Source organism: Squalius cephalus (genome assembly GCF_949319135.1).
Source record: "Squalius cephalus genome assembly, chromosome: 5".
NCBI classification, from domain to species: domain Eukaryota; kingdom Metazoa; phylum Chordata; class Actinopteri; order Cypriniformes; family Leuciscidae; genus Squalius; species Squalius cephalus.
This window is the reverse complement of record NC_137126.1, coordinates 49,517,470-49,539,469: the sequence shown is the minus strand read 5'-3', so window position 1 is coordinate 49,539,469 and position 22,000 is coordinate 49,517,470. Positions and strand designations below refer to the sequence as shown.

The window sequence follows — 22,000 nt, the reverse complement described above, 5'->3', positions numbered from 1 at the left end:
GATAGACTTTGACTACATCTTAGACATAGTAGATAGTCAGACTTCAGATAGACATCTAAATCAGACCGTTGCACAAAGCACTTAAGACTCTGTCTTAAGTTGGACTACACTGCAATGCATTCTGGGTAAAAAGACTTTTCAAAACAAAAAACATGGTGGATCGAGTAAGCATATTCAGCCGCTCAGTGCAATTTGCCCCAGTGGAAAATATGTGTTTGTTGGAGTATAACAGTTACAAGGACATTTTACTTGGGAAATTGAGCGGAGAATGTAGTAACAATAAGAAATTTTTAAATTATGAGCCATTTTCCATTTTCTTTTGGCTGTAACCGTTTATAATGTACCTGATTGTTACTGCTGGTTGCCAAGGTAACAGAGTCTTAGACCTAAGTTAGCCTGGGTTAGGGGTCTAATTTTTTTGGTCTAAATTAAGTCAGTCTTTATTTTTGTGAAACAGTCTAACTCGCATTAGACTAGTCTATGAGCAAATGTTAGACTTGACTAACACCATCCTTTCTGTAAGAAATTTGATTGTCGGACTTAAATATAGAAATCAAATGTGTGTCTGTGTGAGAGAAAGGCGGCACCAAATACTGAATGTCCAAAACACTAGAAAAATGGTAAAAAAGGGTTATGAGTTTGTACACTTGAACTCTGATTGTCCAATCAGCATCCAGGACCATAACTATCAGTTTCATAATGAGCATTTGTGCTGTTTGATGTCAAATGACCAGGACAAAACCTTATTTAAGTCAACGATTTATTGGAAGAGAAGCAAAGTAATACAATATTTTAATCAACAACCATAGTTGTAATTCAGTCGGTGTTATGGCATTAAAGGGATCAGCTGCATTAAATCAAACATTGAGAACTTTGCCGCCTAGTTTCAGAAAGCTGCACACCTCTGATATTTATCATTCATTATTTGTGCTTTTATTTATGGCCAGGCGAATCTGCTCCAGCAGTTTGTCTTTGTTGTTTGTGATGTTTTTTCCAGCGACCTCCATCAGATCAGTGATCATCTTATCGTCGCCGTAAGAACCTTGAAAGGTCTTATATTTTTTACTCCACTCCTTAATATCATCTGAAGAAACATTAACACACTTATCAGAACACAGTTGATATTTCAGTTTTATTCAGGACATTGTAAGATCATAACTTGCCTCCACAGTTGACCACATTAAAGAGAGGGATGTGGATCACGGTTGGAGCATTTTGGCCTTTGAACACATAGAAGTCCTTCGGTTTCTCTGTGTGTCCATTGGGAACGTTGACCTCAGGAAAAGGGAGGTTTAGTTTCTTGGACATCTCAGCAGCTTTCGTCACTGTCTGTGGTTGAAAAGCATCACAATTGTTTGATTAAAAGGGTTGGACAGACTGTTATAAATATGGTTAGATGAAAACCCATGCACTTATTTTTAAGTTTTAGGACACATTTTAGGTTAGTGTGACCATGGTCACTATGAATGTCATGAGGGGGGAAAGCAGCATTTTTACAAGATGTAATACAAGTCTCAGGTGTCCCTAGAATGTGTGTGAAGTTTCAGCTCAAAATACCCCACAGATCATTTATTTTACCATGTTGTAAATGCTGATTTTTAAGTGGAAGGAAAACATGCTGTTTTTGTACATGCATCTTTAAATGCAAATGAGCTGCTGGTCCGCCCACCTCACTTTCCAGAAGAAGGCGGAGCCTGTACAGCTTGTGAAAAAAAAAAAAAAAAAGTAGTGTTTGGTTTTGATTAGATCTCTACCGCTGTCACACTCACATGACATTGCAGTTCTCGTGAGTATTTCGTGAGTAAGTTCTTTCATGTCTCATGGCACTTAAACTGTCAAATACACACAAGGTCATGTCAAAAACAGTTCAAACACAGCTGGTTATATCCGTGAATGTAAATGGGGAAAGAAACGGCATGTATATTAGATCTGTGTATTAAAGTGAAAGCAGTGATATATATATATATATATATACACACATAAAGGATTATTAGGAACACCTGTTCAATTTCTCATTAATGCAATTATCTAATCAACCAATCACATGGCAGTTGCTTCAATGCATTTAGGGGTGTGGTCCTGGTCAAGACAATCTCCTGAACTCCAAACTGAATGTCAGAATGGGAAAGAAAGGTGATTTAAGCAATTGAGCGTGGCATGGTTGTTGGTGCCAGACGGGCCGGTCTGAGTATTTCACAATCTGCTCAGTTACTGGGATTTTCACGCACAACCATTTCTAGGGTTTACAAAGAATGGTGTGAAAAGGGAAAAACATCCAGTATGCGGCAGTCCTGTGGGCGAAAATGCCTTGTTGATGCTAGAGGTCAGAGGAGAATGGGCCGACTGATTCAAGCTGATAGAAGAGCAACTTTGACTGAAATAACCACTCGTTACAACCGAGGTATGCAGCAAAGCATTTGTGAAGCCACAACACGCACAACCTTGAGGCGGATGGGCTACAACAGCAGAAGACCCCACCGGGTACCACTCATCTCCACTACAAATAGGAAAAAGAGGCTACAGTTTGCACGAGCTCACCAAAATTGGACAGTTGAAGACTGGAAAAATGTTGCCTGGTCTGATGAGTCTCGATTTCTGTTGAGACATTCAGATGGTAGTCAGAATTTGGCGTAAACAGAATGAGAACATGGATCCATCATGCCTTGTTACCACTGTGCAGGCTGGTGGTGGTGGTGTAATGGTGTGGGGGATGTTTTCTTGGCACACTTTAGGCCCCTTAGTGCCAATTGGGCATCGTTTAAATGCCACGGCCTACCTGAGCATTGTTTCTGACCATGTCCATCCCTTTATGACCACCATGTACTAGTGATGTAGTACGGACTCGAGTCCGGTCTCGAGACCGATTTCTGCTTTCTCGGACTCGACTCGTTCTTACAAAGACTCGGTCTTGACTCGGACTCGACCCTTCAAAGACTCGGTCTTGACTCGGACTCGGCATAGGCGGTCTCGTCCCATCACTAGTCCACTAGAATACATACCACTAGAAAATTTTAATTGACTGTTCGCAAAGACCCGCCCCCCTTAGTTACTGTCGCTATGTCCGACAAGCTACACCGTTCTCACGCCACACCATGTTCTCACGCAGTGAAAAATACATCGCGGAGCAGAGAGGAGACTGACAAAAAGCTGACAGACAGGACAGACCAGGTTACTTTTCGGTTACTTTTGATATTAAACATATTAAACAAAGTCTCACCTTTCAAATTTGGTCATTTTTTAAAAGAAATTTAAACAATAAATACCGTTTTGTGGCTCTTAAATGTGTAGTGACAGATCGCTGTAGAGCATCAGTTAAAGCTGCTCGTGAACCGATCATCTCTTCCTTCTAGTTAATTTATAGCCTCAAATAAACATGAACAAACATAAGCAATGTTGTTTTAACCACGGCGTCAGTACACTCCCGTGTTTCAAGTTCAAATCCTCCCATGTTAACCAACGGACTCGGTCTCGACTCGGACTCGACCCTTCAAAGACTCGGTCTTGACTCGGACTCGGCATAGGCGGTCTCGTCCCCATCACTACCATGTACCCATCCTCTGATGGCTACTTCCAGCAGGATAATGCACCATGTCACAAAGCTCGAATCACTTCAAATTGGTTTCTTGAACATGACAATGAGTTCACTGTACTAAAATGGCCCCCACAGTCACCAGATCTCAACCCAATAGAGCATCTTTGGGATGTGGTGGAACAGGAGCTTCGTGCCCTGGATGTGCATCCCACAAATCTCCATTAACTGCAAGATGCTATCCTATCAATATGGGCCAACATTTCTAAAGAATGCTTTCAGCACCTTGTTGAATCAATGCCACATAGAATTAAGGCAGTTCTGAAGGCGAAAGGGGGTCAAACACAGTATTAGTATGGGGTTCCTAATAATCCTTTGAGTAATTATATATATATTTTATATATATATATATATATATATATATATATATATATATATATATATATATATATATATATATATATATATATACACATACACACCCTACTGCGATATATGCTGTTAATATGAATAAAACAAAAGAAACAAAATCCCTCACTGTTCTCGACTGAATAACTTGCTTAAATGATGACTTCTAACGGATTTTTCCCCCTTTAACCATGAGTGAATTCTCTGTGCGTATATTACCTCGAAAGGATCACCTCCACTGAAATCCAGTGAAATGATGAGGTCGATGTCTCTCTCTTCTCTCAGCACTGAGAAGTAGGAGGAGTTGATAAACAGTCCAGCGTCTTCATAGTCTCTCGTCTCACTTTCCAGAAGAGCGGAGGGCACTGCTTCATCTGAGGGATCACAGCATTATTACAATGAATTTCCAGTTAGCATCTGTCTACGAGTTTGTTCTCACCTTTCATGTTGTGAAGAAAGTCATATTTCCTGCCCCAGATCCACTGGTCCATGCAATCAAAAATTCTCGCCCAAAGAGCTGTAAAACATACAGTGGTTCTTATATTTAGTAAATATTCTTTACATTTGTGCATGTTTTTAGTTGACTATATGGGTCTTTGGAGAAAGCTGGACGTTTCATTATAGTTTAAGCTTTAAAGTACATCATTGGATGTCTAATGGTTCTTCTGTGGTTCTTTGTTGAAGCTAATTGCAAGATTTATGGAATTCAACACATTTCACTTTATGCATTAATCTGGCAAAAAGAAAATATATATACACAAATTAAAGTTCAACCTACCAAAAGGCCAGTTATGACTCAATCCTTTAAACACATCCACAGTGTATTGTTTCATATACTGTTTTACAGCTTCTTTATCAGAGGGATTCAGGGGTTTCTTTGGAAAACTCAGCTGATGTTTGCCTCCAGCGAGCTCTGGGAAAAGATGGGAACATGATTGAGTTTAATCTAATGCAGGTCTGTGTATCTTGTGTCAGTTTAGTTTGTTTTACCATTTAAATGCTGAAAAGCATAGTTTAAAAAAAACAAAAACACTTTTGTAAAATCTTACCGTTCAGCTCTGTTCTGATGGATTCATCGAGAGCTGACGGATCTTTGCCATTCAAAACCGAGAGATTCATGTCCACGAGATCCTTGAGCACCTGGAAACTTTTGCCTATGGGAGGGGAGTTTGTATTTTCTGAATAAACGCACCGCAAACAAACATGAACAGTGCAAAATGTCTTGAAGTGCTTTCCATCCCCAAATCTATAATATTCAGTTATCAGGTGATCATCATTATGGCTCACTTTTTTTTTCCCCCATCATTAAATGCTCAATGAAACGCCTTGAAACTTGAATCACTTGCACAAAACCAGACTTAATTTGCCCCAATGGAAAGCAAGAGGCTAAGAAAAGCGAGGATTAAACTACAACACCTGACTTGAGTGAACCTAACAAATAAGTTGGAGCTAAAGTGGTTTCATTAAAGGTAACTGAAGTTCACGCAATCCCACTAATTTGAACCAGGTTTATCTAGTCTAGATAATTGCGTGTGCACGCTTTTCTTAAGCAGCCCTAGAGGTTATGGATCGATTCACCACAGTAAACAGCATTTATTTTATGTGTTCCTCAGAACAAAACTTACATTTCACAGGTATATAGCTTACTCCATCTGTAAATGTTAGAAAGTCGTGCAAATATTTCCATTTTGGTGCTAAACTTCACGTTGAACGAGAGCTATAGCTCGCATGCGCACCAAATAACCGACAAAATTCCTTCCAAAATTGACAAAATTGGGGTCCCCTGTCAGACACCACGTCAAACGAGAGGCCATGAATGAGAAATGCCTTGAAACTTGAATCACTTGCACGAAACCAGACTTAGTTTGCCCCAATGGAAAGCATATTTACACGGTTTGAATCGTTCCACATCCCCTGTAATGTGCACCATGTGCATCATATAGAAGATAGTAAATGTGTGAACAAGTGACCGATTTCAACCACAGCTTCAGAGTCTGTTTATAATGTAGGGGTGGAGCTTCAGATTCTAGAGTGCATTTGATTGGACAGAAATCTAATGAAAAGCTGAAGTGAGTGATGTCATCATAATCATTAATTCTTATTGGCAGAAGTGAGAGATTGTAAGTTTTGACAGATAATCTCTTTAAATGTGATTTGTCATTGTTTTGGAGCTTATAGATAACCAAGTCTAACATATTTATACTAAATGCCAAAAGACTTTGATTTCATGGGGACTTGAGTAATGCTACAGCAGGTATTCATGAACAGATCATTAGACACAAAATAAAGATGAACTTATAAAAAAAAAAAAACAGCTTTACCTTTCCCCATTTCCTCAACCATCTTTTCGGTTGGTGGAACATGATTTAAGAACTCTGAAAAAAAAAAAAAAAAAAGGAATTAAAGTTTAATTGATGACTGTCAGCTTTAAACCGAACTGAATCTTCGGAACAAATGAAGTTGCACCTTTTATTTTTTCCAAGAGTAACTTCTTTTCCTCATCTACATTAGCTAAAGCACTTCCGCACAGAGCTGCAGAAAACACACAACACAAGTTTAAAAGTGTTCACAATAAATAAATGTATAAATAAGCAATTTAAAAAACAAAACAAAGTGTAATACAACCACCAGCTGGATTGCCTATGATCTCCACTAGAGGACTCCCTGCTTTCCCCATCATGAACTTCAATTCCCATAACCCATTGCTGAGACTCATTGTTTGATCATCACTTCCACCTGTGTCTCATTATCTGGTTAATCTCTGCCTAGAAGCCCTGCGTTTTCACTCATTGCAAACTCTTATATGCGTTACACTGTATTTGTCATTTCTGGTTTTTCGTCTCATGGTTTTGAACTTCTGCATGTCTCCCTGGATTTTCCTGTCTCGGACTCGGTTTTTATCTGGATCATTTACCCTGTGGTTTTGATGTTATTTGGTTTATGATTGTGGATTAGCCTCAAAGCTGCATTAGGATCTTCACCCAACTCTTGGAGCAGTATTTAATACTGAAGAATAACATTTGGTCATTAACTTAAGCAAAATGATATTTCCTTTAAATCACTATGCAATGATAAAGGCTTATGTTGAGAAGTTTCCAGTTGGTGAAATTGCTTTAGTGATTTTATAATATCTCTCATTTTAATAGTTTTGAAAACAGAGTTTGTTACCTTGCAGGTACAGCATGTCAATCTCAGGCTGGTTCTTGATCTTACGGCCATTTTCAAACTTGCTGCCAAAGTTGGATGTTTCCACAAACGCTCCAGTGAGGGAATAACCGGCTTCATATGGAGTGATCTCAAACCAGGGGTCTGCAGACAGAAACACGTCCATATAACAGCTGACACAAACACATTAACTCTGTCTGTCTTACAAACCTGCATCATTGTGCAGTTTGCTGTGCTTGTCGATCGCTGCGTAGATGGGAAACGGGTCTTTACTCTTCTGGTCCCACTGATCTGGGAGTGTGTGTTCGTCTATCTGAAGTGATGTATATATAAAAAAAAAAAAATAATAATTCAGCTGTCATTTATTATGTTTGTGTAGGAGAGACCTGGGACAGTCACAAACAAGCTCAAGTGGAAAGTTTAAAAAAAGAATAAAAAAAAAATAGAAACTTCAATTCTGATTTTCAATATGGACTCAGACCACACTGCATGTAGATTTGCAGTAACTTGTAATCAGAAGAATGTTACAGTATTGTTTCCCCTGTGCTTCAGGTTCCTTAGCCATTATAAACGCTCATATCAATGCTAAACATAATTTAAGACTAAATGTGAGCACCTCATTAAGATCATACATCATGGAGTGTTGTATTATGAATAGTTACACACCTCTTTCACAATTGTCATGACGAACATCACTGCCCAGACATCAGTCAAGGTGAATAGGTCTTTCTCTTTGTAATATTTAATCAGTTTGGCATTAGCATCTGTCCAGCTGACTCTAGGACCGCTGAGTCTCTGGACGATCTTGTCTTTCAAAGTCTCTAGTTTGGTGGACCAGTCTGGCTCCTGATATAAGGAGGCCATGCACCTTCAGAGGAACAACATATGCTCTCATTTATGACATTCAATCTGTGTGTATGTGAGTGTGTGAGTGTGTGTTACCAGGTGGATCCAGAGACTCCGCTCAGATAAAGCATACAATCCAGAAGACCTGTTTTCTGGAGTTGATCCAGGGATCCCAGCAAACCCACCATGGCTCTTTCTCCTCCTCCAGATCCCAGTAATGCAATGTTTGGCACCTCATTCTGAAATACAAAGTTTAAATGACCAAACAATTGTTCGTTGGCTAAAACACCATTTATAAGCATCCAAGCAGATAAACGAAGTATAATATTACCTCACTGCAGGTTATCTGAAGTTTCTCTAGGCTTTGCAGAACATCATTTCTCCTTCTGGCGACAAACTCCTTCTCTTTATTATTGAGAGAGTGCTCGATTCTCACTTCACTGCAACGACAGACAAGTACTGAATTTATACAGCCGTTTCATACATTTTAGAAAAGTTAATCAGATTTATCCAGAATAGAGACAGAGACAGAGTCATAGGAGCCTGAGCAGAATTACCTTTCCTGGGGTTTAGATACTTCCATCTAAAAAAACAACAATCAAACATTAAAGTCAAAATCTATCATTACACAAAATTGGAAAAATCCATTGAAGTCTACTTTAGAAATCTTTCAACAAAAACTAGTCATACCTCAAACGTCAATTATTAAGCAACAGTCTTTTTTATTAGTTACTTTAAAAAAAAACATAGCCTATACTCACGGCTCTTGTATAGTAGGCAATAGTAAAATCCCGAAGCACAGCAGCCGTCGACTCACAGACAGAAGAGCCTCTTTTATAGGACTCTGAAACTGAAGTCTAATCTAGATCATCGTGGGAGGTGGAGTTGATGAACCTGAGGACTGTTTCATAAAAGATGCTAAGAAAAGCGGGGATTAAACTACAACACCTGACTTGAATGAACCTAACAAATAAATTGGAGCTAAAGCGGTTTCATTAAAGGTAATTGAAGTTCACGCAATCCCACTAATTTGAACCAGGTTTATCTAGTCTAGATAATTGCGTGTGCACGCTTTTCTTAAGCAGCCCTAGAGGTTTATGGATCGATTCACCACAGTTAGTAAACAGCATTTATTTTATGCTGTTGTATGCGTTTTTTTCAGAGCAAAACTTACATTTCACAGGTATATCTAGCTTACTCCATCTGTAAATGTTAGAAAGTCGTGCAAATATTTCCATTTTGGTGCTAAACTTCACGTTGAACGATCGAGCTATAGCTCGCCAAATAACCGACAAAATTCCTTCCAAAATGTGGACATAAATTGGGGTCCCCAGTCAGAAACCACGTCAAACGAGAGGCCGTCAATGCGAAAGACGTGATCAACGAGAGGATAATCTAGGCAAGGGAATAAAATGGGCCGCCTTTGAGAACCGGTCCACTGCAGTCCAGACGACCGTGTTGCCCTGGGATGGTGGTGGTGCGAGTGTTAAGGTCCTTGCACACCGAGTCCGAAATTCACGTCCAAATTTTTCCCACATTAAAAAAATAAATACGACCTCACGCTGTGTCAATCACGTTTACACCCTGGAAACTTTCCTCCGTCATTAAAAAAAAAAAATTGTTTTTAAATTTTCTGCATTATTTCGAATCCGTAGCAAGCATTTTAAAGGTGTTTTGAGAATTCAGAACCACGAATGACAAATACGAAAAAATGCGTTTGAAAATGTCGGACTCCGTGTGCAAGGACATTTAGTCTTTCCTTTGGTTTTCATTCAGAGCAACGTCCAGACAGAGTGGCCTAACTAGGACTTGGAGCGAGTGTTACAATGTTTGGTATCCCTAAATCCTTCCTCCTGGAGACAACAACTCTCATGGGTTGAGTACCCATATAACCCGTGTCGTCCACGGGCCTCTCGCCGCTTGAGTGTAGGTTATCAGCCACCCATTTTTCCTAGTCTGGAATCCAAATTTTCGGTCCGCTCACGCCTTCATCCAGAGGTGCCGTCGCACCTGGAAAAGAGCCTGACAGACTCTCCTCCACTTGGGAGTGCGCACCAAGGCTCAGGCCGATCGCCACCGGTCAAAGCCTCCCGTCTACATCGTGGGTCAAAAAGTGTGGCTTTCATCTAAGAACATTCCTCTTCGCTCCGCCAGCAAGAAGTTAGCTCCTAATTTTATTGGCCCCTTCACTGTCAGAAGTTAACCCAGTGGCAGTCCGCCTCAAACTCCAGGAGGATTACAGGAGGATTCACTCCGTATTTCATGTTTCCAAATTGAAGCCCGGTTTTCATTCACCCATTACTCCGCCTGTTCCGGTTCCCTAACAAAAGCTTGAAGTTTAGGTTTTAAGACCATGCAGTCTACCAGACAGCAAGATAGATAGATAAATTATACTCTAATGCTTTAACAGCAGTTAACTAAACTTAATTTAAGTAAAACCTACAGAAAATTGTGTGCAGTTGTTTCAACTTACATTTTTGAGTTAAAATAAAAATGATACTTAATTCAACAGAAGATCTAGTGCAGTTCACCTAAAATACAAGGTTGTTTGACATTTGAGGTACACTGTAAAAATATTTTTGCAATTTAGTTATTTCAACATATATTTTTTTTTGTGTAGAGATAAGTAGATTGTCAAGACAACAAGAAATTTTAAGTTTTCTTGTCCTCAACTAGACTGAAAGTTGAATGAACAAGTAAAATTGGTATTTAACTCAAAAATGTATGCTTAAAAAGATTATTTTAAACTGTAGATAATCTTCACACCAAGTCTTCTACATTTTCAGCTTTACACTCAGTGTCAATTGTAAAACAACTTTTAAGTGCAACACAGTTACTGTTTTCACTGCAAGTTTAATATTGTGTTAAATATTGTATTGAATGTCTGTATATTCAGCACTTGCATACTGTAAAAATGCAGTAGTCCAAATGCAAAACCCCAAAGGCCAAAGAATACGCATGTTACAGTACATGCAAAACATCTGCAAAATACAAAGTGTAAGAAATTAGTCTGCCCACGACCACAGCTTCCACTCAAACATATGTGAAACTCTTCTAAAAACTGTTTTTGTGTAGTAACTCTACACACAAACATCAATGAATGATTAGCCACATACAAGCCAAACTGCACACAAATGTGAAAAATGTAAAACACTCTTGTGTCTTTTGCTTCAGTGTGCAGTGAGTGTACAGGAGTTTGTCACACACACACACACACACACACACACACACACACACACACACACACACACACACACACACACACACACACACATATGTGAACAAATACAGTGTATGTATGGTAATGAACTGAACTGACTTGTGCTGAATAATGACTCTATTGGCTTGTTAGAGATGCTTTACAGCAGATTCTGGATTTGATTTGTCAGTATTGTGAAGCTGCTTTGAAATAATCTGTATTGTGTAAAGTGCTTTAGAAATAAAGTTGACTTGACTTGTATGCATATTCAGTGAATATTTACAAAATAAAAAGAAATGCAAGAGTGAAAAATGTATTTGTTTCTGAAAACATTGAGTTTTGAAGTGTTTTCACACATGATCATTGGCTGTAATCGGGGAATGATTGTAGTTTTTACATAATGCATGAATTAATGAGACCTTATTGTAAAGTTTTTCCAAATAAACACATTTTAAAAAAACATTTATGGACTTTAATTTGCAGCAGATAAATATGGGAATATGAAAGGCTGGATGTTACAGATGTTTAAACAAAATGTGTTACACTGTTATTGTAGTATCATTTACTAGTTTTTAGTAACATTTAGAATATTTTTTTATATTTTCCATTTAAACTTTCTTTCTTTATTGTATTGTGTTTTTGGTCATAATATCCCCCTAGGAAATCGCCTAGTCTTAATCTGCATCGCTATTTGTACTCGTTGTGAATACGCAGGCCACAAGTAGTAATTTGTTTAAAAAAAAAATGTTTTTATCACTTTTACTCAGGACATGCTAGCTGGCAACAATGGATTCCATTCATTATGCTAAGCTAAGCTAGCGGTGGCGCTTCCAAACTAAAACAATGCATGAGACAAAAATGCGTTTGCCCACCTATCTAAATGTAGGAAAGACGGTGAATAAGCCCTATTTCAAAAAACGGTGGAGTGTTCCTTTAACACTCGCACCACCACTATCCCAGGGCAACACGGTCGTCTGGACTGCAGTGGACCGGTTCTCATTATGACATAAATTGGACCCCAGTTTTATGGCGGTTGGCAAACCAGCTGAAAGGTGCATTTACCACCACCAACTGGACAGGAGTGTGAAGCGTTAACCGAGTGAAGCAAATAAACTATAAAAAATAAAAATAATATATATATATATATATAATATAAAACCAATCCTGTTTCCCATAGATACCTCATTAAAGCACTATAAACCCTTGTCTCTTTCTGTGCGTTTTGAAATATGCTATTTACTGACAATGTATTTATACGTAGCTTAATGATTCTGTCAAATTGATTCTTTCTCTGTTGTATTCTGTGCAATGAATCAACACATGTTCAACTGTTTCTGATAAGCCACATTTATCACAATTCTCAGTGATAAACAGTGAGTAATTAAGGCATGTGTGTCATATACGAAGCCTAGATGGTAAATGGTCCTATGACTCTAGATATTATGGAATCTTCCGTATTTATTTCTCTCAACCCCAACTTTATTTTGAATTTTATACAGATGTCTACCTTTTGTCTCCTTATCCTATTTCTGTTGCCACATCTTGTTTAGAGCAGATTTTATTATTGCTTTAACTTCAGTTTTGCTCAGTGATACATTAATGTCTATTACATTGCGTTTCAGAGATCTCTTTGCCAACTGATCAACCTCCTTATTACCCTGTACCCCCACATGTGCTGGAACCCATAAAAAATGAAATGTTTACTCCTATTCCGTATATTCTGTACAGATTTTGTAGTATTTCATACAAGATATCCTGCCTGGATGCTGATTTTCCACTCATTAAAGCTGAATAGGAGTCTGAGCAAATCACTACATCCATAGGATGAACTTCTTCCACCCATTGAAGTGCCGTTAAAATTCCAATCATTTCTGCAGTGTATACTGAAACATGATCTGTAATTCTCTTTTCAATACTATATTTAAAATAGGGAATGTAAACTGCATGCTGCTGTATGTCCAGTGTCTGGATTCTTAGATCCATGATTCGTAAATATTTGAATACTACTGTAATATTCTTGACTTAGGTGCTGCTTCACAACTATATCTTTTGTTATGATTATTTCCTTTTTTTTTCATCTTGTCTTGCAATGTTAGATCTACATCAGGTTTAGGGAAAAGCCATGGAAACGTAAGTTTTGCTCTGAGGAAAACGCATAAAACAGCATAAAATAAATGCTGTTTACTGTGGTGAATCGATCCATAACCTCTAGGGCTGCTTAAGAAAAGCGTGCACACGCAATTATCTAGACTAGATAAACCTGGTTCAAATTAGTGGGATTGCGTGAACTTCAATTGCCTTTAATGAAACCACTTTAGCTCCAACTTATTTGTTAGGTTCATTCAAGTCAGGTGTTGTAGTTTAATCCCCGCTTTTCTTAGCATCTTTTATGAAACAGTCCTCAGGTTCATCAACTCCACCTCCCACGATGATCTAGATTAGACTTCAGTTTCAGAGTCCTATAAAAGAGGCTCTTCTGTCTGAGAGTCGACGGCTGTTGTGCTTTGGGATTTTGCTATTGCCTACAATACAAGAACCGTGAGTAGGCTATATGTTTTTGTCTTTTTTAAAGTAACTAACAAAACAACTGTTGCTTAATAATTGACATTTGAGGTATGACTAGTTTTTGTTGAAAGAATTGTAAAGTAGATTTCAATGGATTTTTCCAGTTCTTTGGAATGATAGATTTTAACTTTAATGTCTGATTGTTGTTTTTTTAGATGGAAGCATCTAAACCACAGGAAAGGTAATTCTGCTCAGACTCCTATGACTCTCTTTATCTCTATCTTGAATAAATCTGACTAACTTTTCTAAAATGTATGAAACGGCTGTATAAATTCAGCGCTGGTCTGTCTGTCGTTGCAGTGAAGTGAGAATCGAACACTCTCTCAATAATAAAGAGAAGGAGTTTGTAGCCAGAAGGAGGAATGATGTTCTGCAAAGCCTGAAGAAACTTAAGATAAACTGCAGTGAGGTAATATATTTTGTTTATCTGCTTGGATATTTATAAATGGTGTTTTAGCTGACGAACATCAATTGTTCGGTCATTTAAACTGTATTTCAGAATGAGGTGCCAAACATTGCATTACTGGCATCTGGAGGAGGAGAAAGAGCCATGGTGGGTTTGCTGGGATCCCTGGATCAACTCCAGAAAGCAGGTCTTCTGGACTGTGTGCTTTATCTGAGCGGAGTCTCTGGATCCACCTGGTAACACACACTCACAGACTCCAGAGAGAGATCATAAATGAGTGTCAGTGTCATAAATGAGAGCATATGTTGTTCCTCTGAAGGTGCATGGCCTCCTTATATCAGGAGCCAGACTGGTCCACCAAACTAGAGACTGTGAAAGACAAGATCGTCCAGCGACTCAGCGGTCCTGCAGTCAGCTGGGGAGATGCTCATGCAAAACTGAAGAAATATTACTATGAGAAAGACATATTCAGCTTGACTGACGTCTGGGCAGTGATGTTCGTCACGACAATTGTGAAAGAGGTCTGTAACTATTCATAATACAACACTCTTAGTGTATGATCTTAATGAGGTGCTCACATTCAGTCTTAAAGTGCTATGTTTAGTGTTTATAATGGCCAAGAAACCTGAAGCACAGGGGAAACAATACTGTAACATTCTTCTGATTACAAATTACTGCAAATCTGCACGCAGTGTGGTCCGGAAGTCTGAGACCATATTGAAAATCATAAGTTTTTTTTTAAAAGTTTCTAGCAGTTTTTTTTTTTTACTTTTTCACTTGAGCTTGTTTGTGACTGAATAAATTGTCCCAGGTCTCTCCTACACCAACATGATAAATAACAGCTGAAGAAATATTTTTCAATTCAGGTAGATGAACGTACACTCTCAGATCATTGGGACCAGAAGAGTAAAGACCCGTTTCCAATCTACACAGTGATCGACAAGCACAGCAAACAGAGCCAAGATGCAGGTCTGTGTTTGTTGAAAGACAGACAGTTAATGTGTTGAGTTATCGGTTTCAGCTGTTAAATGGATGTGTTTCTGTCTGCAGACCCCTGGTTTGAGTTCACTCCATATGAAGCCGGTTATTCCCTCACTGGAGCGTTTGTGGAAACATCCAACTTTGGCAGTCAGTTTGAAAATGGCCGTAAGATCAAGAACCAGCCTGAGATTGACATGCTGTACCTGCAAGGTAACAAACTCTGTTTTAAAGGAGAGTTTATTCCCATTTATAATATCTAGTTGCATTCTTTGGCTTCTCCTTTATACGTTGACCTTAATAAGAGAAGTGTAAAATTGATCAATAGTATCTGGAGATCAGGTCTGTCAAAACTAAAATATGAATATTAAAATTAGAAATGTTGAAATCATTTAAAAAGCAATTTCACCAACTGGAAATTTATCAACAAACCTTTATCATTGCATAGTGATTTAAAGGAAATAAGTTAATGACAAATTTTATTCTTCAGTATTAAATACTGCTCCAAGAGTTGGGTGAAGATCCTAATGCAGCTTTGAGGCTAATCCACAATCATAAACCAAATAACAGGCGAGGATCAAAACCACAGGGTAAACGATCCAGATAAAAACCGAGTCCAAGACGCAGGAAAATCCAGGGAGACATGCAGAGGTTCAAAAAAACCATGAGACGAAAAACCAGAAGTGACACAAATACAGTGTAACGCGTACAAAAGTTTGCAATGAGTGAAAATACAGGGTTTATAGGTGGAGATTAACCAGATAATGAGACACAGGTGGAAGTGATGATCAAACAATGAGTCCCAGCAATGGGTTATGGGATCTTTCTTTCTTTCTTTCTTTCTTTCTTTCTTTCTTTCTTTCTTTCTTTCTTTCTTTCTTTCTTTCTTTCTTTCTTTCTTTCTTTCTTTCTTTCTTTCTTTCTTTCTTTCTTTCTTTCTTTCTTTCTTTCTTTCTTTCTTTCTTTCTTTCTTTCTTTCTTTCTTTCTTTCTTTTTTTCTTTTATTAAGTTCATGATGGGGAAAGCAGGGAGTCCTCTAGTGGAGATCATAGGCAATCCAGCTGGTGTATATCCAGCTTGCATATTTATACATTTTATTATTGTAAACCCTTTTAAACTTGTTAATGTGTTTTCTGCAGCTCTGTGCGGCAGCGCTTTAGCTACTGAGGAAAAGGAACAACTCTTGGAAAAAATAAAAGGTGCAATTTCATTTGTTCTGAAGATTCAGTTCAGTTTAAAGCTGACAGTCATCAATTAACTTTTTTTTTTTTTTTTTCCACAGAGTTCTTAAAACATGCACCACCAACCAAAAAGAAGATGGTTGAGGAAATGGAGAAAGGTAAAGCATTACAGCTTTTATTTATAAGCTGATCTTTATTTTGTCTAATGATCTGTTCATGAATACCTGCTGTAGCATTACTCTTTTAAAGTCCCCATGAAATCAAAGTCTTTTGGCATTTAGTATTAGCTGTGGCTGAAATCGGTCACTTGTTCACACATTTACTATCTTCTATATGATGAATGGCACAGTGCACATTATTAGCCTGGTAATACCAAACTCTGCTACTTCGCTTTGCTTCGTAGACAGAGTCTGGAAGGGCATAATTGAAAAGCGTTTTCTTTCTCGCGGGGCGGCGCTTGTCTGAAGTTTAAAATCATTGGTTACCCGTAAGCCAATCACATAACGTTTGGTTATGGCGTGTGTTATGTGCAGGCTCAGCCGCATCTAACTTCCACTGTAAACACATGTATGATGCGAAAACAAAACCATCGAGCGAAATACCGGAGTGAACATGGCTGTGAGCGACTCTTGCAGATTATGTGAAGTAAATCTACGCATCCACGGTACAATCAGCGTCTACGTCACGGCTCTCAGCCCGCCTTCTGTTCATTGATTGGCCGGCTGTTTTGAGGCCGGAGGAAAACTGGGAGATGGGTCGCTATCTCAGACTGAGTACAGAAGCGAACTGAAATTGAGCGGAAGTACGAAGTCTGACGCATTTATAGGGGATACGGAACGATTCAAACCGTGTAAATGTGCTTTCCATTGGGGCAAATTAAGTCTGGTTTCGCACACTTGATTCAAGTTTCAAGGCACTTCATTGGGCATTTAATGATGAAAAATAACAGTGAGCCATAATGATGATGATGATCACCCAATAACTGAATGTTATAAATTTGGGGATGGAAAGCACTTCCATTCAAGACATTTTGCACTGATCATGTTTGTTTGCTGTGTGTTTCTTCAGAAAATACAAACTCCCCTCCCATAGACAAAAGTCACCAAGTGCTCATGGATCTCGTGGACATGAATCTCTCGGTTTTGAATGGCAAAGATCCGTCAGCCCATGATAAAGTCATCAGAACAGCGCTGAACGGTAAGATTTTCCAAAAGTGTGCTAAAAAAATGTATGCTTTTCAGCAACATTTAAATGGTAAACTAAACTCTAACACAAGATACACCGACCTGCATTTGATTAAAAAACTCAATCATGTTCCCATCTTTTCACAGAGATCTCTGAAGGCCAACATCAGCTGAGTTTTCCAAAGAAACCCCTGAATCCCTCTGATAAAGAAGCTGCAGAACAGTATATGAAACAATACACTGTGGATGTGTTTAAAGGATTGAGTAATTTCTGGCCTTTTGGTAGGTTGAACTTTCTTTACAATGTGTTGATTTGTATGATGTACTTTTTTTGCCAGATTAATGCATAAACCGAAATGTATTGAATTCCATAAATCTTCCAATTAGCTTCAACAAAAAAGGTTTTAACAGACTGATGCCACAGAAGAACCATTAGACATCCAATGATGTACTTTAAAGCTTAAACTTTAATGAAACATCAACAACTTTCTCCAAAGAACCATATAGTCAACTAAAACCGTACACAGAATTTAAAAAGAATATTTACTAAATATAAGAACCACTGTATGTTTTACAGATCTTTGGGCGAGTATTTTTGATTGCATGGCTCAGTGGATCTGGGGCAGGAAATATGACTTTCTTCACAACATGAAAGGTGGGAACAGAAACTCATAGACAGATGCTAACTGGAAATTCATTGTGAATAATATAATAATGCTGTGATCCCTCAGATGAAGCAGTGCCCTCCGCTCTTCTGGAAAGTGAGACGAGAGACTATGAAGACGCTGGACTGTTTATCAACTCCTCCTACTTCTCAGTGCTGAGAGAAGAGAGAGACATCGACCTCATCATTTCACTGGATTTCAGTGAAGGTGATCCTTTCAAGGTATTATACGCACAGAGAATTCACTCATGGTTAAAGAAATCCGTTAGAAATCATTTAAGCAGTGTCTCAGAATAAGGTGTTTGCAGTTTCTATGCAATGTGACGTCACATATGCAAAGGCCCCGCCCACGATGGGTGACTGACTCTGCCCTATTAGCATAGACTCCGCCCTCAATTAGCCTTAGGCCCGTACACGGCAGCTGACTGACTCCGCCCTATTAGCATAGACCCCGCCCCTCAGTGAGCTGTACACAGTCCGCCGTGTTTATCTCCTCACCAAGCATTTAACAGCAGTATTCAAGTAAGAAATATTCTTATTAAAGCTACTAAAGTTATTCAGTCGAGAGCAGTGAGGGATTTTCTGTTTTTCTTTTGATGTTTGATTCATATTAACAGCATATATCACAGTAGGTACTGTATATTACACTTTTCACTTTAATACACGGATCTAATATACCCATGCAGTTTCTTTCCCTGTTTACGTTCACGGATATAACCAGCTGTGTTTGTGTACTCTGTTTTTGACATGACCTTGTGTGTATTTGACAGTTTAAGTGCAATGAGACATGAAAGAACTTAGTTTAATACTCATGAGAACTGCAATGTCTCGTGACTGTGATAGGGGTATTATCAAAACCAAACAGAGTTTTTTTTTTTTTTTTTTGCTTTTTGCACAAGCTGTAAAGGCTCCGCCCTCTTCTGGAAAGTGAGGCGGGGCGGACCAGCAGCTCATTTGCATTTTAAAGATACATGTACAAAAACAGCATGTTTTCCTTCCACTTAAAAATCAGCATTTACAACATGGTAAAATAAATGATCTGTGGGGTATTTTGAGCTGAAACTTCAGACACATTCTAGGGGACACCTGACACTTGTATTACATCTTGTAAAAAGGGGCATAATGCTGCTTTCCCCCCTCATGACATTCATAGTGACCATGGTCACACTAACCTAAAATGTGTCCTAAAATTTAAAAATAAGTGCATGGGTTTTCATGTAACCATATTTATTTAAAACAGTCTGTCCAACCCTTTTAATCAAACAATGTGATGCTTTTCTACCACAGACAGTGACGAAAGCTGCCGAAACGTCCAAGAAACTAAAGATCCCTTTCCCTGAGGTCAACGTTCCCAATGGACACTCCGAGAAACTGAAGGACTTCTATGTGTTCAAAGGCCAAAACACTCCAACCGTGATCCACATCCCTCTCTTTAATGAGGTCAACTGTGGAGGCAAGTTATAATCTTAATGTCCTGAATAAAACTGAAATATCAACTGTGTTCTGATTTAAGTGTGTTAATGTTTCTTCAGATAAAATTGAGGAATGGAGGGAAAAATATAAGACCTTTCAAGGTTCTTACAGCGCTGAGATGATCACTGATCTGATGGAGGTCGCTGGAAAAAATATCACAAACAACGAAGACAATCTGCTGGAGCAAATTCATCTGGCCATAAAAATGCACCAATAATGAACAGTGGTGTCCTCACTGTTTGTTTTAATGCAGCTGATCCGTAAAATACCATAACACAGACTGAATTACAACTATGATGGTTGATTAAAATATTGTTTTACTTTGCTTCTGTTCCAATAAATTTATTAATAAATCATTGTCTTAAAATAATGGTTTTGTCCTGGTCATTTGATATCAAACAGCACAAATGCTCATTATTATGAAACTGATAGTTATGGTCCTGGATGCTGATTGCACAATCCAGAGTTCAAGTGTACAAACTCATAACCCTTTATATTTTACCTTTTTTCTGGTATTTTGGACATTCCGTATTTGGTGCGGCCTCTCTCACACAGACACAGAAACACACACACACACATGATGCTGGGATGATGTATTTTATATAATGTTAGCCTAAATCAGAGGTTTTCAATCCTGCTCCTGGAGGGCCACTGTCCTACAGAGTTTAGTTCCAACCTGCTTCAGCACACCTGCCTTTGAGTATTCAAGCAATTCTGAAGAGCTTGATGAGCTGATTCAGGTTCGTTTGATTAGGGTTGGAACTAAACTTTGCTGGACAGTGGCCCTCCAGGAGCAGGATTGAAGATGAAATAATAATGGACAAAGCATTTGATGTCCACAAGAGGGTGACAAAGTCCAACCTTCTCTGCTTGGAATGGCAGTATTTACAGTTTTTTTTCAATTGCCAACATATTTGGTAACATAATCTGTAGTCCCATTTCCAAAACTCTTCTCATTCAGCGAAACAGGACCAATCTGTGAATCATTTTTCACTGCTTTCACACAATGCGTTCAATGACCACATTTCCCAAAGTTTAAGAACACTTTTGTCATTCATACTTTACCATCTGCAAAACATGTCTAGTTTTGTTTTTTGTTTCACGTCTTATTTAGCAGTTTAGTCAGTCATATTTCCTGTCTTGTCATGTGATTCCCTTGCCCTGTGTGATCCTGCCATGTGCCCCCCCTTGTCATGTGTCCTATGTTGTCATTGGTTCATTATTTCATCATGTTCACAGGTGTGTCTGGTCAAGTCTTTAGTCTCTGGCTGAATCCGAAATCGCTCCCTATACCCTCAAATAGTGTGCTATTTGAGGGGACAGCCATTTGTAGTGTCCGAAACCATAGTGGACGTTATATTGAGTGCACTCATTCAATCCCACAATGCACCACAATAACTAACTAACTAACTCTGTGCATTTCTGCAGAAATTATATTGAAAATTTAGCAGAATATTTACAATGAAATTAAATAATATTGGTTCGGAATGATTTTGTCTGGAAACATGGATCAAGAATTTTTCCCCAAGAATTGTTGGGGAAAGAAGAGCGGCAGAGACAGGGAGGACTAGATCCCTCACAGAAATATATATCCATCCATCCATTACATACATTTTCCAAAGTGCTTGTCCTGTAGGGTCGTGGGGAGGCTGGAGTCTTTCCCAGCATCTCGGGTCGTAGGCAGGGAACGCTAGTTACGTATGGTTCTGTGTATTCCTCCTGACCGCCAGAGGCATCATATCTTCTATTTATCTTCTTAGAAGACTTATGTATTATTTTTACTAAACAGCGTCTGTTCAAAAACTTTAGATTGTTGAAAAACTGTACTTAGATCTTAGATCTTTTGTCCATACAACATGTTGTCAAAGTTTGTCACAATGTTTTGTTGTTGTGTTGTTTTTAAGAAATCCGAGGACTTCACATTGCTCTTATTTAGACTAAGTGGCATCATTTGGAAAAACCCCACACATTTTCAGAGACGCAATGCGTGATAAGTAAAGTTTGTCTTGAGCGAATATTTAATTTTACTCGTCTTGATTCAAAGCATGATCTTACTGGTAGCTATGATCTATGACACGTATGAGATCATTTTTACTTGTCTCTCCCGAACTATCCTTAATCAGTGCGGAAACATTTCTGAGAATATACTGTCGGTTATCTACTCAAAATACATGTAGAGGTTTAAATCCGGTGTTTAAAATCTGTCTGGTGGCTGCATGAACAGACTTTGGGGAGAGCTGATGATACTATACCAGGAAGCATGCCCTTTGACCTCCTCGATTTTGTAGGCTTTTTTTTTTTTTTTTTTTTGTTTTTTTGTTAAAGACCCTACAAGTTAATCCTCCCAAAAGAATTTCTCCCATCTAGCGGTGAAATTCTATTTTGCATTTAAACGAATAGTG

At 38.5% G+C, this 22,000-nt stretch overlaps 2 protein-coding genes across 2 annotated transcripts; one reads left to right on the top strand and one right to left on the bottom strand.

The window, feature by feature from the left end:
- Positions 1–749: 749 nt before the first annotated feature.
- On the bottom strand, positions 750–10,257 carry LOC307158886 (cytosolic phospholipase A2 gamma-like). The gene is made up of 15 exons (XM_079871861.1): positions 8,710–10,257; positions 8,506–8,531; positions 8,280–8,388; positions 8,045–8,187; positions 7,769–7,970; positions 7,313–7,415; positions 7,106–7,246; positions 6,404–6,469; positions 6,259–6,312; positions 4,987–5,091; positions 4,716–4,850; positions 4,377–4,454; positions 4,157–4,311; positions 1,164–1,329; positions 750–1,084 (listed from the first exon to the last, which is right to left on the bottom strand). Exons 2-15 carry the CDS (start codon positions 8,529–8,531, stop codon positions 915–917), a joined length of 1,653 nt encoding a protein of 550 aa, XP_079727987.1. The 5' UTR covers positions 8,710–10,257; the 3' UTR covers positions 750–914.
- Positions 10,258–13,660: 3,403 nt separating this feature from the next.
- Positions 13,661–19,884, top strand: LOC307159277 (cytosolic phospholipase A2 gamma-like). Its single transcript, XM_079872536.1, has 15 exons — positions 13,661–13,685; positions 13,868–13,893; positions 14,013–14,121; positions 14,212–14,354; positions 14,438–14,639; positions 14,985–15,087; positions 15,169–15,309; positions 16,236–16,295; positions 16,379–16,435; positions 17,346–17,474; positions 17,609–17,743; positions 18,039–18,116; positions 18,193–18,347; positions 19,413–19,578; positions 19,658–19,884. Exons 2-15 carry the CDS (start codon positions 13,868–13,870, stop codon positions 19,813–19,815), a joined length of 1,662 nt encoding a protein of 553 aa, XP_079728662.1. The 5' UTR covers positions 13,661–13,685; the 3' UTR covers positions 19,816–19,884.
- The last annotated feature ends 2,116 nt before the right edge of the window (positions 19,885–22,000 follow it).